The sequence below is a fragment of the Dryobates pubescens genome, chromosome Z, assembly GCF_014839835.1.
Source record: "Dryobates pubescens isolate bDryPub1 chromosome Z, bDryPub1.pri, whole genome shotgun sequence".
Lineage (NCBI taxonomy): Eukaryota > Metazoa > Chordata > Aves > Piciformes > Picidae > Dryobates > Dryobates pubescens.
The window spans coordinates 12,564,164-12,576,035 of record NC_071657.1 but is presented as its reverse complement, the minus strand read 5'-3'; the positions used below and the strand labels follow the sequence as shown (position 1 = coordinate 12,576,035).

Below are 11,872 nucleotides of genomic sequence, written 5' to 3'. Positions count from 1 at the left end.
TCCCTTTTTTCCTGCTCCTGAGCCTTCCTTTGTCTGCATTCTCATCATGTCTCCTCTTGGGACCCTAGGTCTTCTCACCACTTTTTTACTTTCCCAACTATTCTGGACTAAACTTTCCATAACAACATTTTACTGCTAAGCCCAGTAGGTCCAAGACACTTCACCTCTTCCTGAGATCCTCATTCTCCCTGATTCCTTCCACTGTACAATCTCTTCCCCATCCCCTTAGTCTGCCCTGTCATTGCACACATGCTGTAAAAGGAGAATTAGTCTAATTTTTTGACTTCACCACTCTCAGGGCAGAGAGCGGGACTAAAGACATAAAGCTGTTATTTTCCTATCATACCTGGTTTTGTTTGTTTGCTTGTTTGGTTTTTTCCCCTCAAGGTCTACTAAATGCATTCTGTCTATCAATGACACACCTCCTCTCACTGGAAACTTTCTCATATACACACACATCTTCACAGTTTCTGCCCCATAACACCTATACAGTTAGTGCAAGTGCTGTATAAAGCTTTAGTCTCACCAATGTTCTCATGATCATTTTCAATGAGCTTCCTTTCATTCCTCCTCCCTCTGCAATAAAGCAGCTTTCCCAGCTTGCCCTGTTCCTCCCATGTATTTCTCCTTCACTTGGTGCACCTCTTGGTTTCCAAATCTTCCTGCTCAACTTCTACTCAACATCCACAAGAACTGGCAGTGTGCAGCTGCCACTGTTATGTGCCACCAAGTGCAAATGCGTCGACTCTGGAAGCAAGAGTGATTCAGATGTGCTCCTACCCAAGGCTTCTTGCCTAGCAATCACCTTCACCATTTGTCTCCGTCATGAAAGCTGTGCTGCTATTCTATACAAAATGCCAGTCAAGGGGCACACATTAGTCAGAAGCCATTATCTGAAAATAACTTATTAAAATTGTTTTAGTAATTGTTTGTATGCTGGCATTTTTAATTAGGAGTTTGGTTCAGTAATAAGAATTAAAAGATAACAACAAAACAATAAGGAAGAGTGGTTACTCATGGCTGGAAGGCATGAGTTTGGATCTACTGGGCTTATGAGTAAAATGTTACAGGAAGTTTAGTCCATAAATACCAAAGCAATTACTTTCTTGAGCTTGGTTGAGTTCATCTGATGAAGCATGCAGAGCCAGTGATTAACTAGTGGGAGTCACAGGAAATACTGAAACAAACTCCTCTAATTCACGACAGCCTCAATGACTTCCTCTGCTTTCTGAATCAGCTTGATGAAGACTGTCAAGAATGTACTAATTTTTTCTTTGGCACTATCCTTACCTGGATCAAATGCTGAAATGATTCCTGCACAAACCTGCCTGCAGCAGCTGGTAATTCTCATACACTAAAGGACTCCTTAGGTAGTCTCAAAAGAGTTGTACTTTTCTCTCTACAGCCAAAGGGAGCAGAGAAGAGTCACTGCAGCCAACATGGATTTCCTGCATTCCCACATAATATTGTTTTCTATGTCAACCTGAGCACTAGTACAATAATTTTGTTCTAACACTGTTACTCCACAAATAAATAAATTGCACAGACTGAAGATCCCCATATTTCTTCAACCACAACCTAGTATGGTTTTCTAATACTAATAGACTGAATTATCTCTGACACTTCCAAAATGCTCAAGATGATTAAGGCTATGTCTACATCAGCAAGCAGCTCAGTGCAGTAAAAATGGAAACACCTGGTGATGTTCCAAAGGGGTTAGTCTATACTAGTTGAATTCTAGTGCCATGGACAAAATGACCATCAGATGGTGGTGTCAGATCAGTTGCACACCAGGAGCTCATCATCTAGATAAATTTAATCCAAAGAAAATCTAGTTAACAAGCTCCAAAACTGCCTGGGGGGGTTGATGGATGCTAAATGAAGACAACTGGAAGGGTCCCTTCAAAAGCACATTCCTAATCAAACACAAATGTGAATGTTGACACATTGAGTACAGATCTGCTGAGGAAAAATGAAGTTTGAATGGCAAAGCATTCATATACTACAATTAAAATCTGGTATTTCTTTAGTTCTTTCAACAGCTCTGAAGCTATACTCAAGTTTATGTTCTAAATTATTATCCTTTTCATAATTCACAATCGTAGAAGTGGAAAGAAACAGATTAAATGGCTTGTGCGAGGTCACAGTACAAATCATAAGCAAAAGAGAATATAAAACTTTTCCAGCTTCCTCATGATTTTGCCACAAACTTTTACCACAACTTGCATTCTGATATTCTCAAAAAAAAAAAAAAAAAAAAGGATTTAGGACTGTATCTATGTTACATTATTAGCAATGCATCCCATACTAAGTCATCCAGTATGAATTTAATTTAGATATAAAATGAAAACACATCTTTCATTTATTTTGCTGAATCTTCCTTTTCTTTGTGAATCATTGTAGCTTGGACTTCCAGCTGGGAAGACAACCACATGACTCATAAAAAATGCACTTTATCTTTAATTAAATCTTAGAAACTAATACCAAAATGCTAGTGAATCTCTCTCTAAAATATATTGGAAATAATTTTCAAAGTCAGTCATCTACATTTTTCTGTAACCAGTTGGCAATTTTGATTAGCAGTTCTCTCCTTTCCATATTTTCAAATTTTGTAAACTCCAGTAGCAGAGTGGTATCCACCCTCTCATCCTCTTCCAGTGTAGCATTATAAAAAACCTGCAACTGAAGAAATAAACACATGAGCTTAGTTCACATAACTTGCAGCAGCAACTATGTACCTGACAGAAGCTCCTTGCATATCGGGAATGCATTTTTCTGCCATCCCTATAAAAATCCTTTCAAATGCAGTCAACTTGACTAGTACTAATGCTACCACACAGTGTGTAGCATGAATTGGGTAGCCTGTCCTACAATCATAGGCCACGCAATCTTTTTAGAATACATAGAATAAACCAGGTTGGAAGAGACCTTCAAGATCACCTCGTCCAACCCATCAACCTATCCAACACCACCTAAACGACTAACCCATGGCACCAAGCACCCCATCAAGTCTTCTCCTGAAAACCTCCAATGTTGGCGACTCCACCACCTCCCCAGGCAGCCCATTCCAATGGGCAATCACTCTTTCTGTATAGAACTTTTTCCTAACATCCAGCCTGAACCTCCCCTGGTGCAGCCTGAGACTGTGTCCTCTTGTTCTGGTACTGGCTGCCTGGGAGAAGAGACCAACATCCGTCTGTCTACAACCTCCCTTCAGGTAGTTGTAGAGAGTAATAAGGTCACCCCTTAGTCTCCTCTTCTCCAGGCTAAGCAATCCCAGCTCCCTCAGCCTCTCCTTGTAGGGCTTTCAGCAGTCTAATGAGCAGAAGAGAAGAGATGACTGAAGAAAAAGCAAAGAAATACATGGGGGAAATGAGCAATTAGAGAAATGAGATAGATATTAGTATGACAAGCAGGAGCCTAATACACCAGCAGCCCAACTGATATGTTTCCTGTAGACATCATGGCAAAGGCAATCACTACAGACAGATTTTGAAGAGGAGAATGAGATAGCTTTAATAGTACTTACTTGAACTCAGTTCCAAGTCTGAAGGTTAATTTAAAGGCTGGCACTGGGCTATTACTTTTGCCCTGCCAGGGAATTAACTTGTCCCCAAAGAACCAAAGATGAAAAATTAATACTTCATGAATGTTTGGTTATCAAACATTGGAATGGTCTGCCCAGGGCAGTGGTGGAGTCACCATCCCTGGAGGTGTTTAAGCAGCCTGTAGACTTGGTACTTAGGGACACGGTTTAATGTTGACCCTTAAGTGCTGGGTTGAGGGTTGGACTGGATGATCTTGAGGTCTCTTCCAACCAGATGTTTTCTGTAATTCTGTGATTCTGTTTAAGAGAGATTTCTTTACTTTTAGGAGATATCTATCTGAATTGCTCTCCTCACTAAGCATCTCTTCTCAGTTATTTGTTGTACACATGCATCAATAAATGCCCCCCCAAAAAGAAGCATTTTTTTTCTTGTAATGAGAAAAAAAATGTTTGGGGAAAGAATCTGGAGAGACTTGTACTGAAGGTGAAAGAAAAGAAAAAAGTATGAGCTGAGCAGTGATAGTTATAAATTCTCAGGCAAACACATAGATTAGTGTGGGGAATAAAATAAGACAACATACAGATCTCCAGCTTTCAGCCGGTTTCCCAAAAGCCCATCTTCTTTTTTCCAGACACACAGCATCCCAATTAGAAAGTATGGTTAATGGGCTCATCTGAGCTGCTGCACATTCAGAAAGAAAGAACTGTACCACACCTGCTCAACACATGGGCAGGCAGCCTCCTACACTGCAGCCACAGAGCAGAACAATGCCCACCCCTGAATAAAATTTCACTTTCATGCCGTGCTCAACAAACAACTGCCCTGCCGGCTGTGTGTGCACCATCACATTTATATCTCAGATGAGGAAGTATCATTCTCAATGTGTCAATGCAGGAACATCATCTAATAAACTCTATGGTGAATGTAAAAACCAAGAGACTTAAAAACCTGCATTTACAAATTGACAATAAAATTAAAGCAAACGACTTCTCTGATTTACCTCTTGGATCTGTACATCCGTATTGACAAATCTTCCCATGACTTTTAATACATCATGTAATAATTCCTTCCCATACCTGTAGAATTGAGATAAAGGACCTTCAAACAGCATGCTAGCAAATATACCAAATTTCATCTCCTTTGAAAATATCCCACTATTTAATTATTATTTACCACGTGGGAAACAGTAACAAAGCTGAAGTCTGCAACTGTGTACTCCTTTTCCTATTTCAGGAAATATCATTAACATTCAATTTAGCCACTTGAACAAGATGAAACACACTGATTTTCCTTCATTTTCATTTCCCACTAAGATTTGGCATTTCTGCTTTGAGAACATGAATTCTTTACTTGCAACGGATAATCTTTGTGAGCCTATACAGCCAAACCGAGCCAGAAAGGCTAACCAGTAACAACTCTTTAACAGCTTGGTGTTTCTCTTTGTGCCTCAAGGATAGCATATAAATTAATGCCCCCACTCATCTGTCAGCAGAAAAACAATGGGTCAGTTTCTCAGCAAATTTCTCATCACTGTAGAGCACAGGAAAGCTCTGTAAGGGAAAAAAGCTGGTGTGACACCAATCTGCTAATTTGACTTTCCTAGCATTACCAAAAAGAGATACACTTGAAAGCTCCCAGATGGCTGGTCTTAGCTATGCTGCCACTAATGGCTCCCAATGGACTCCTCTGCCACCAAAGACAGAAGGAATATTCTGTCACAGCACTGCTGCTTTTCACCGTTGCGAAGAAGAGAGGGAGTCTTTGAACAGACATCAAAAAACTTGCTTTGCTCGAGACAGGTAGCCCAAGCTCACCTACAGTTTACCTTCATGAGTGGAGGTGTATTGGATTTGGCTGAGCTGGATGCTTTGAGGAGAGTTAATTCCAGCTCAGCCAAACCAAATACAGCAGGTTAGGCGGAAGATGAGCGAGGACTTGAGTCAGGGACTAGTACTGTCTCTGGTCCCTGCATTACTTGTAAGCCTGTATGCTTCAACCCCTCATCTCTCCATACTTTCATTGGAAGAAAGGTTACAATCTTACACACAGGCTCATGAAAATACCAGTGGATAAACCCATTTCTGGAGTCAGGCTTTCCAGGAAATATAACTTAAAAGCACTCAAACAGTCTTGAACAGACTCATTTTAAAAGCATTCTATGTCTGACAGGAGCTGTTCTTTGACATTAAGCCCCAACCAGAGTTGAATCGTATGAGAACCCTGCTCTGTCTACTTATGAAACTGCATTAAACATTAAACAAACAAACAAATCCATAACAAACAACACCCCCCATAAAAAAAAAAAAAAACACACCACAAAATAACAGACAAGCAACCAAACACCTCTGGAAGGAAAATCTGCACCCCAATTTTACAGCTCATACAGAACACAGAGGAGGAAGTCAAAGAGCTTTGGGAAACCAAAGCTGGTTGCTTACCATACCTTTCACTTAAAAGTGGCCAATTTTCCGTAACAAATTCCCAGGCTATACGGTGCCCAATATCCTTAGTCACCACATATAAGATCATGATTGAAGTACAATTGGAGGAAAATAATGTATCACTGAGTCCATATTGCAAGTATCTGTTAGAAAAGAAGGTAATAATTGTACCTATCACTTACTATTTAACAGTAATAATCTGGAAATATCACCCATTTCAGGAACATGCTTGTCTCAATAAGTGACAGAAGGTGGAAGGTAATAGCAAAGTTGGTGTCACTCTCAGCTATGTAGTCAGCTTGGGTTTTGTCCTTGCACTGGTGAAACCCCCTGTTCTGCTACACTGCCTCTCCATTTTTCAGTAAAATGAGGGTGTGGCACGTTAGGTGCATATATGTGGTTTTCTTACCTGTGTAACAGAAAAACAGCAACTCTGTGGAAGGGCAAACTGCTCCACAGTTTCTGAAGACTGACTGCTGTGGCACAAATGGAGACTAGAGTAAGCCAACAGCGAGATACTGTTAAGCAAAGGAAACCTGTTTATAGACTCTATAACAAAACCAAGTTAAGAGGCCTTGGATGCTTTCACAGGGCTAAGGGATGATTTCAGAAGTGTTTTAGAGACTACCTACAAGTGATATTAGTGGCAGTGAGTGCCTGAGTATCTTGAAAAATTAAGTAACTATTCTTTGTTCCCTTAATGCATCACCTTTGGTGCATCACAGGAGCACTTTCAAAGAGTTACCTTCACATAGAGTCTTGCAGGCAGCTGCTTTACGGGTACAGAAGATGAGCTGGGTTTCTCCCACTTGCATGCCACCACCATGCTTTACCAGAATGAACAAAATATACTGGGAGCAAGAAAAACCCCAGCTTTGTGTTCATCATCCCCAAAATTTACTGCATGGCATTTATAAAAAAGATTGGCTTACCAGCTACTGAGGCACAGGGAGGTATGAGGTCATCACAAATCCCTGAGCTTGTCAGGGATCAGTGCTAGCCTGTACCAATGATTAAGTCAATAAAGAACCATAGATTAGGTGGAAAATAAGCATAGATCTCTTCATAGCCCATCCTGCCTTCTTCTCAGACATACCTGTTCTGTCTTGTCAAATGACCACCATCACGAGCAGGTGGCTGGCAAGAGAAACATCTTAGACCCACTGAGTGTATCTCAGTTCTTGGGTGATGATGCTTCATGCCATCACTGGCAATTTTCTGTTCTTTGATGGATCCTTTAGGTAATGTGGACATGACAGATTAGAGAATTCAGCTTTGGCATAATTTTAGAGATAAAGTGAAAAGATTTTCTGTGAATGCCAGTGAAATATAATAAATACAATAGTTCAAACTGTGTTTAGGAAGTGTTTGGACAACATTGTTAGACATATGGCTGAACCTTTAGAATGCCCCAAATGGAATCAGGAGTTAGACTTGATGATCTTTGTGGATCCCTTTCAACTCAGGATATTCTATAATTCTATCAAGCTGGAAATATTAAAAAAATTACTTTTTCAGTGTAAGTCTCCACTTCAAATTGGGAACAGTTTCCTAGCAAGTCTGTTTTAATTTCTGCCCTTAGCCTGGGTGCTTTTGCTTCCACACAGAGGCTAAATAGATCGTGACACTTCAGTTTGCAAACAAAATAAGGACAGATGAAAGAGTATGGGAAATTATATCAAATCATAAATGCTAGGGGGAAACATCAAAGCAAATTATGCTAATTACTTACAGTGCACAGAGTAACAGCAGACAATGTGTTCCAAGTTAAAAAACAACACAAAATACATTTAAAACAACCCAAAAGGAAGCATGTTTTCATGCAACATGAAGTTCTATTATGGGATGCCACACTCTGCTAGAAAGCCTGATAACATAATTGTAGTTCATAAATGGCACTAGATATGCTGACAGAAGACAGACCCAGTGTTGGACATGGCATACTAGGTACCTGCTCAGAAAACCCCTTTCTCAGTGGTTGCCAGCATTTGGGATGCTTATACCCATAGAAGGATCATATGTGTTTCTTCTGTTTATCACACCACCTCTTATCAGAAAACTCTTAGTATTCCTTCAGTGGTCTATAAGACACATGCTTCTGGGGCAGGCAAACCTCCATCAGGTTTGCACAGTACAGGATTTGTGTTCTCATAGAATCATAGAATTATTAGGGTTGGAAGGGACCTCAAGAATCATCTAGTTCCAATCCCCCTGCCACAGGCAGAGACCCTCACGCTAGATCAGGTTGCCCACAGCCACATCCAGCCTGGCCTTAAAAACCTCCAGGGATGAGGCCTCCAACCTCCCTGGGCAACCTGTGCCAGTGCCTCACCACCCTCATGGTGAAGAACTTCTTCCTAACATCCAATCTGAATCTACTCACTTATATTTTATTTCCAATCTACCTGACACCCTAAAAAGCCCCTCACCAGCTTTCTTGTAGGCCCCCTTCAGATACTGGAAGGCCACAATTAGGTCTCCTCAGAGCTTTCTCTTCTCCAGACTGAATAGCCCAAACTCGCTCAGTCTGTACTCATAGGAGAGATGCTCCAGCCCTCTGATCATCTTCATGACCCTCCTCTGGACATGCTTCAGCACCTCCAGATCCTTCTTGTAATAGGGGCTCCAGAACTGGATGCAATACTCCAGGTGGGGTCTCCCCAGAGTGGAGTAGAGGGGGAAAATCACCTCCCTCGACCTGCTGGCTATGCTTCTCTTGATGCAGCCCAGGGTGTGATTTGCTTTCTGGGATGCAAGTGCACACTGCTACCTCATGTTGAGCTGCTCATCCACCAGTACGCCCAGGTCCTTTTTTTTCAGAGCTGCTCTCAAGCCAGTCACTGCCCAGCCTATATTGGGATTGCCCCAACCCAGATGCAGGACCTTGCACTTGGTCTTGTTGAACCCCATGATGTTGTCATAGGCCCATCTCTCCAGCCTGTCAAGGTCCCTCTGGGTGCCATCCCTTCCCTCCAGCATGTCAGCTGCACAACACAGCTTGGTGTTGTCAGCAGACTTGCTGAGGGTGCACTCAATGCCACTGCCCATGTTGCCAACAAAGTTGTTAACCAAGACTGGTCCCAGTACTGATCCCTGAGGGACTTCAGTTGTCACTGGCCTCCACTTGAACATGGACCCATTGACAGCCACCCTTTGGGTGTGGCCATCAAGCCAGTTCTTTATCCACCATCTATCAAACCCATACTGCACCAGCTTGGAGACCAGGGTGTGGTGCAGGACAGTGTCGAAGGCTTTGCTCAGGTCCAGGTAAATAATGTCAGTTGCTCAGCCTTCGTCTATTAATGTTGTGACCTTGTCATAGAAGGCCACCAGGTTTGTCAGGCAGAATTTGCCCTTGGTGAAGCTGTGCTGATTGTGCCCAATCACCTCTTCATTATTATTCTGCCTCAGCAATGCCTCCAGGAGGATCTGCGCCACAATCTTACCAGACACAGAGGTGAGACTGACTGGCCCTGGGTCATCCCTCTTTCTCTTTTTGAAAATGGGAGTTATATTCCCCCTTTTCCAGTCAGTGGGGACCTCCCCAGGCTGCCATGACTTTTGGAATATGATGGAGAGTGGCTTAGCAACCTCATCTGCCAGTTCACTCAGCACCCACGGGTGTATCCCATTGGGTCCCATGGACTTGAACACTTCCAGGTTCTTCAGATGGTCACAAACCTGATCTTCAATTATGATGGGCAGCTTCTTCGTCCAGTCCCTGCCATTATCTGCCATTATTCTGGGAATGTGTCTGGAGCCCTTGACAGTGAAGACTGAGGTAAGGAAGTCATTGAGAACCTCAGCCTTCTCCATGTCACTTGTCACCAGCTCACCTGTTTCCTTTCTGAAGGGGCCCATACCTTACCTAGTCTTCTTTTTACCATTAATATACCTATAGAATTTTTTACTGTCCCCCTTGATCTGCCTGGCTAGATTTAATTCTAACTGAGCTTTAGCTTTTCTAACCAGGTCTCTTGCTGCTCAGGCAGCTTCCTTACATGCCCCCACTGGAAGCTGTCCTTTCTTCCACTCCTTGTTGAGTTTATTTTTGTCTGACAGCATGTCCAGGAGCTCCTTGTTCATCCAGGCAGGTCTCTTAGTATTCTTTCCTGCCTTCCTCTTTGTGGGTATACTTTGCTCCTGGGCATGGAGAAGGTGATCCTTGAACACTGACCAGCTGTCCTGGGCCCCTCTTCCCTCAAAGGCTTTGTCCTATGATACTTTGGCCAGCAGATCCCTGAAGTGATCAAAGTCTGCATGCCTAAAATCCCAGGTTGCAAGCTTGGGATACATCCTCCTAGTCTCTTGAGGATCTTAAATTGTATTCCCTCATGGTCACTGCAGCAAAGGTTATCCCTGAGCCTCACATTGGTCACCAGCCCTTCCCTATTGGTGAGAACAAGGTCCAGCATTGCACCTTTTCTCATTGGTTCCCCTACCATTTGGAGGAGGAAGTTGTCATCTGTGCATTCCAGGAACATCCTGGAATGCTGGTACCTAGCTGTGTTGTCCCTCCAACAGATGTCAGGGTGGTTGAAATCCCCCACAAAGACCAGGGCCTATGAATGCGAAGCCACTTCTATTTGCCTGTGGAGGGCCTCATCTGCTTGGTTCTGCTGGTCAGGTGGCCTGTAGCAGACCCCCACAGTAACACCACCTTCCCCTATCTTCCCCTTAATCTTCACCCATATGCTCTCCACCAGCTCAACATCCTTGCCCAGGTGGAGCTCCACTGATTCCAGCTGGTCACTGACAGAGAGAGCAACACCTCCTCCACTCCTACCCTGCCTGTCCTTCCTAAAGAGCTTGTACCCATCTATCCCTACATTCCAGTTGTGGAAATCATCCCACCAAGTTTCAGTGATAGCCACTATGTCATGGGTGTTCCAGCAGTGCAGTGGCCCTTAATTCATCCTGTTTGTTGCCCACGCTGCCTGCATTTGTATAGAGGCACTTCAGCTGGGCTGGCCATGCCATCCTCTTAGGTGAATCCCCCTTGATTTTCATGGGGTGCCCCAGTGCTTCGTCCTTGGCTTGCCTCAGGGCAGCAAGTTTAGAGTCCTTTCTAGCACTCCATCCCTCTGCCTCTGGTGAGCTGCCCCAATGTTTGTCACAGGGAAGCATGAAATTAACAACCCCTTCCCCTCTGAATCTAATTTAAAGCCCTGTCAGTAAGCCCTGCCAACTTCTGCCCTAGAATCCTTTTGCTCTTCTGGGACAGGTGCATCCCATTGGTTGCTTGCAGCTCTGATGCTCTCTGATGAGCTGTGATCATAAAATCCAAACCCCTGTCAATGACACCAGTCCTGGAGCCATGAATTGACCTGCTGACTCTTCCTAAATGTTCCCTCATCCATTGCTGATGTCAGAGGGATGGAGGAGAACACAACTTGAGCTCCTGATCCCTTTAGCAGTTGCCCCAAGGTCCTGAAGTCTCTTTTAATTGATTGTGAGCCTCTCACTGCTGCATCATCACTACCTACCTGAAAAAACAGCAGTGGGTAATAGTCTGAAGGACCCACAAGGGTAGGAAGTTTTCCTACAACATCCTTTACCTGGGCACCAGGGAAACGTCTCTATGAAGTGAGTCCAGTCTGCATATCAGGCCCTCTGCTCCCCTCAGCAGGGAGTCACCTACAACAACGACCCTTCAGATTTTCTTTTCAGGGTCACTTTTTATGGCTGGCCTGGGGCGGGCAGGCCTTGGTGGTACCTCTGGCCTTTGTGGCACTTTTGGCCCTCATGAGCCCATGTCCTTGCTCACAACCAGTTCTTCCTTCATGGCCTCATACCCATTCTGCAAGGGCACTGTGGGTGGTGTGCTTCCTAAAGGAGCACATTTGCTCCATTTGTGTCATTCATTTCGTCAGGTAGCGACCT

At 43.4% G+C, this 11,872-nt stretch overlaps 1 protein-coding gene across 1 annotated transcript in view; it reads right to left on the bottom strand.

Moving 5' to 3' along the window:
* Positions 1–2,255: 2,255 nt before the first annotated feature.
* The window catches only part of LVRN (laeverin), a 50,742-nt gene continuing 41,125 nt past the window's right edge, over positions 2,256–11,872 (bottom strand). The window contains exons 18-20 of the mRNA XM_054178354.1: positions 5,992–6,132; positions 4,549–4,624; positions 2,256–2,682 (exon numbers count right to left, since the gene is read on the bottom strand). Coding sequence (XP_054034329.1) covers positions 2,536–2,682; positions 4,549–4,624; positions 5,992–6,132 — 364 coding nt within the window. The 3' untranslated portion in view covers positions 2,256–2,535. The remainder of the gene's footprint in view (positions 2,683–4,548; positions 4,625–5,991; positions 6,133–11,872) is intronic.